The sequence below is a fragment of the Notothenia coriiceps genome, unplaced genomic scaffold, assembly GCF_000735185.1.
Source record: "Notothenia coriiceps isolate Sejong01 unplaced genomic scaffold, NC01 NC01_scaffold00016982, whole genome shotgun sequence".
Lineage (NCBI taxonomy): Eukaryota > Metazoa > Chordata > Actinopteri > Perciformes > Nototheniidae > Notothenia > Notothenia coriiceps.
The window spans coordinates 1-4,371 of NW_011349683.1; the positions used below are offsets into that span (position 1 = coordinate 1).

At 41.8% G+C, this 4,371-nt stretch overlaps 1 protein-coding gene and 1 long non-coding RNA gene across 2 annotated transcripts; both read right to left on the reverse strand.

Annotated features, from left to right (window-relative positions):
• Positions 1-169: 169 nt before the first annotated feature.
• LOC104949979 (uncharacterized) lies at positions 170-600 on the reverse strand. Its single transcript, XR_798864.1, has 3 exons — positions 525-600; positions 354-434; positions 170-269 (listed from the first exon to the last, which is right to left on the reverse strand). It is a non-coding gene; the product is annotated as an uncharacterized lncRNA (long non-coding RNA).
• Positions 601-1,692: 1,092 nt separating this feature from the next.
• Positions 1,693-2,716, reverse strand: LOC104949980 (26S proteasome non-ATPase regulatory subunit 2-like). The gene is made up of 3 exons (XM_010776421.1): positions 2,566-2,716; positions 2,189-2,295; positions 1,693-1,853 (listed from the first exon to the last, which is right to left on the reverse strand). Exons 1-3 carry the CDS (start codon positions 2,672-2,674, stop codon positions 1,722-1,724), a joined length of 348 nt encoding a protein of 115 aa, XP_010774723.1. The 5' UTR covers positions 2,675-2,716; the 3' UTR covers positions 1,693-1,721.
• Between the last annotated feature and the right edge of the window lie 1,655 nt (positions 2,717-4,371).

Sequence of the window (4,371 nt, forward strand, 5' to 3'; positions counted from 1 at the left end):
TGCAGAAAAAGCTCCATAACACACAAGGGGACGGGTAATAACCTGAAAAGCATGACATGGGACCTTTAAGTCTTTCTAATGCGTAAAAGTTAAATATTACACCTTTAATTCTCACAAAAGGGACGTTTCCTTTTAGTTAGTAATTTAATAATACATGTTTTACCTCGAAGATGTGCTCCACTGGTGGCCCCACGTCCTGCTCCACCTCGTAGTTCTTGGTCAGCTTCCAGTTGACTGGCGGGAAGAAGACCTTATCAGGCCGGGAAACGCTAAAAAGGAGAAAGTGGGGATGTGAGAAAAAAGCGTAGGAAGACACCTAATGAAAAGTTGTAATGAGGAAACACTCGACTCACCCCTGCAGAATGACGTCAGCCTGAACCTCCACCTCCAGTTTATACGGCACAACCTCACTGTGGGAGTTATTCTCGTTTTTACTGTGGAAAGAGGAAAGAAATGGAGTTCTTATTCTGCCTGCACCAGAATACACACATAAGACACAGATATTTAAAGTGTGTGTGTTGTACCTGCGGATCTGCAGCTCAAACTGAACCGTTTTGTGTGTGTCCTTCAGCCGTGGCACCGTGAAGCGCAGACCTGCCCACAGCTGCAGAGAGAAAAAACTGATTTATTAATGATCATTTTAAAACAAATTACTAACTAAAAGGAAACACCAGCTTTTCAAGTTTTTTTCGAGTTAATTTGTTGCGTGTTTAATATTAGAAATGTCTTCGATTTTTTTCCCTCCATCCCCAGGCTGCTTGATTGAGTTTTAATTTCCCTACAATAACCGTGAAACGCTTTGATAAAAAAATTACACATTTCTCTGGAATATCTGGCATAACTAACGTAACAAATATATAACATAGCGCTTTCCTTTACAACCGGACAAGATACAGTCATATAGCCCAACGTTAGCCACCTTTAGCTTAGCGGTGGTGACGTGAAGTCATGTGACCGTGCTGTAGTTCCTTTATAGCCCAACATTAGCCACCTTTAGCTTAGCGGTGTTGACGTGAAGTCATGTGACCGTGCTGTAGTTCCTTTATAGCCCAACATTAGCCACCTTTAGCTTAGCGGTGGTGACGTGAAGTCATGTGACCGTGCTGTAGTTCCTTTATAGCCCAACGTTAGCCTCCTTTAGCTTAGCGGTGGTGACGTGTAGCCCAACGTTAGCCACCTTTAGCTTAGCGGTGGTGACGTGAAGTCATGTGACCGTGCTGTAGTTCCTTTATAGCCCAACATTAGCCACCTTTAGCTTAGCGGTGGTGACGTGAAGTCATGTGACCGTGCTGTGTTGCTTTAGCTCAACATTAGCCTCCTTTAGCTTAGTGGTGGTGACTGAAGTCAGGTGACCGTGCTGTGTTGCTTTAGCTCAACATTAGCCTCCTTTAGCTTAGCGGTGGTGACGTGAAGTCATGTGACCGTGCTGTAGTTCCTTTAAAGCCTAACGTTAGCTTTTTTTACTTCTGAAGATGGCATTTATACATCAAATGTTATACAAGTGGTGTTATTTGTGTAGATTATCCTTCTTAACAAAAAAGTAAGTATCAAATCTACTGCTGCCAAATGAGCCAGTCAGGGTATTTCCCCAGAGGACAGATCCAAGTGGTACAGATGAGTAGAGAAAACCTAACAAGCCATATACTGCATTATATTCTAGACCCTGTATAAAACGTCTTTGCCTTATTAAGTACATGCCCTGGTACATGTGCTGTTTCTCCTCACCCAAAGATGGCTCCTATCCTCATGGTGTTGCTGTTGTGCAGGACGTAGTCTGACAGCAGGGCGAGGGCCGGGTCACATTCGTTCCTCACGCCGGAGTTTACGATGCCGCAGGCGAGCAGGGCACCAGACTGCAAGAGAGGACGAGAGGTTGAAGGAAAACAAGACAGAGTTTTAAAGCTGGATTTCTCATTGTTTTTCACTCTGGTACCACCTTCAACATGTTTATAATAAGCTTACATTTGAGAACCTATCAACGTCACTGCCTATGTGTTGAACTGCCTTTCTTGCACTGATGGCATGTAGATAACATCTCATCAGGAAACTGCCAAGATTTTAAAGAAGCCATACAAATATCTAAGGATCTTACCATGGGACATTTTTAATAGCTCAGTTTTAGGATATTACAGCACTAGTATATGAAAGAAATATGAACATATATGAAATGACAGAACGTTGTTTGTACCTTGATGTAGTCCTCAGAGGAGTAGAGATATTTGTCGATCTGGGTCAGACCTCCGTCCACGTCCCACAGCAGGATCATACCCAGAGAGGCTGCAGCACTCAGCATGCCTGCAGACATTTAAAACACCTTTAGTCTCTGAACCCTCTGATACAGGGGTGTCCGAACTGGGGTGTCCAAAAGGGGGGGGGGTCCAAACTTTTTTATTACATTATACTGTGTAATATATCTGAACATATATATTTAAGAAGAACAATATAAGACAAGCAGAAGTGTATTATACTCAAGTCATTATAATTTTTGAATTTGCTGAGTGGCAATTCTAATAAAATGCATTTGAATTAAACATATATGAAATCCTCATTTGTGTTGTATCTTACCGTGGTCCTTGTTCTTGTACAGCCATTTGTTTCCGTCGTCTGTGAGCAGCTTGTCCTGTCCGAAAGCGGCATTGACGAATCCGTTCACGAAGGACGAGGCCAGGTTCATCCGAGCCGAGTCCACCTGAGAGCCGCTGCCTCCAAACCCTGAGAGGAAGACAGAGGTCACACAGAACGTCAATCAATGAACAAAACAAACCACCAGACTCAGGCACCGTTTCATCCCAGAGGCCATAAGACTGCTAAACACTTGAGCTCTGTAAAGTGCTTCGATAAACATTCCTGTTGTCATTTTGCAATATAATTATTTAAATAAATAGCTATCCTCGCAAAAAAACGTATTTAATTTTGTCTTAATTTACATTTTTTTATATTCTGTTCTCGTACATATTATAATCAGTGTTGGGTGTAACACGTTACAAAAGTAACATGGTTACAGTAATGTATTGCATTACTTTTTGCTGTAACAAAGTAACGCATTATTAATGACATTTGGGTAATATTCGGTGCTCTCTAAACATGCCGATCGCATGACGTATAATACATGACACTTTTCTCTGTGCGCGGCAAAACAAGCTCTCCAAAATGGCTTCACCGATCTGGCATTATTTTAAGATGTCCGAAAAAGACAGTAAAATAGCGGTATGCAACGTGAAGCCGAAATCCTGCAGCTCCGCCCGCTGTGACGGACCGGAGAGCGGAGCGAAACACACTAAGAGTTAGACCTAACACACTAAGCTATTTGATCTACCTCTGGAACAAGCTACACTAGTTATACATATATTTATTCTTCACTGTCGGGTCACTCATTACTGGATCAATGAGCTGCATGAGACGATACTGAGGGGCTGTCAGGAGAGAGAGAGAGAGAGGGGGAGAGAGAGAGAGGTAGAGAGGGCTTCCGCTCATTTCTCCCGTGTTATTATCCAAAGTTAATGTAAACTTGAATAATGTACTTCATTTGAATGTAATAATTAAGTTGATCGTTGTTTGTGGACGCTCCAGTGAATGAGCCCCATGAACTGAGTTTTAAACATCACTCTAAATGGAAGATTTAAAAGTGATCTTCCATTTAGGCTCCGCCCACTCGATCGGATCGGCCGATACTGATTCCGGCGACCGGCCCCAAAATTGACGATCGGAGCATCCCTACTGCACATTATCCCGCTTATTACACGGCCAGATACTAAAACAAACTAACGACTCGACTCCCAATATGAATTGAAATTATTTTATTGACTTAAAAATTATCGTATTTCTTCCGCTAAGAAAAAAACGTCTGGAACTGCGACAAGAACAACAACAACAACTTTACGGCAGCACTCAGCACTGTCCAAATCTGTTCACAGTTTTTGATCCACTAACAAGTCCTTAAACTCTGCAGAGCCCACACCGTGTTCCTGTTAGTGTTTAGTTCCTCTCTGCCTTCTTCTGTTAATTTATCTGCTGCTCCGTCTTTTAATAACCTATTTTCCTTTCTCTATCTTGATCCTCCTTAGCAACGGCATGACAGCGGTCTGTAGCGTACTACTGTATTAACAACGCGTCACGTGTTCTGAATTGACCAATCAGAATCGAGTATTCAACTAAACCTTGTAATAAAAGTTGTTGGTAGCTTTAAGGACCTACACAGTTGCTGCAATAAACTACATTTTAGCATTTAAAATACCTAGCCATTATTTAAATAATACTATAACTCAAAAGTAATATCAAGTAGTGTAACTCATTACATTTCAGAGACAGTAATATTGTAATGTAATGCATTACTTAAAAAGACAGTGAAGATAGCCCAACGTTAGCCACCTT

Coding starts and splice junctions, on each gene's coding strand:
- LOC104949980 (XM_010776421.1), bottom strand. CDS start 2,674: ATGAACCTGGCCTCGTCCTTCGTGAACGGATTCGTCAATGCCGCTTTC. Junction 2,296..2,565: donor GTACAAGAACAAGGACCACG/GTAAGATACAAC, acceptor AAATGTCTGCAG/GCATGCTGAGTGCTGCAGCC. Junction 1,854..2,188: donor CCTCTGAGGACTACATCAAG/GTACAAACAACG, acceptor CCTCTCTTGCAG/TCTGGTGCCCTGCTCGCCTG.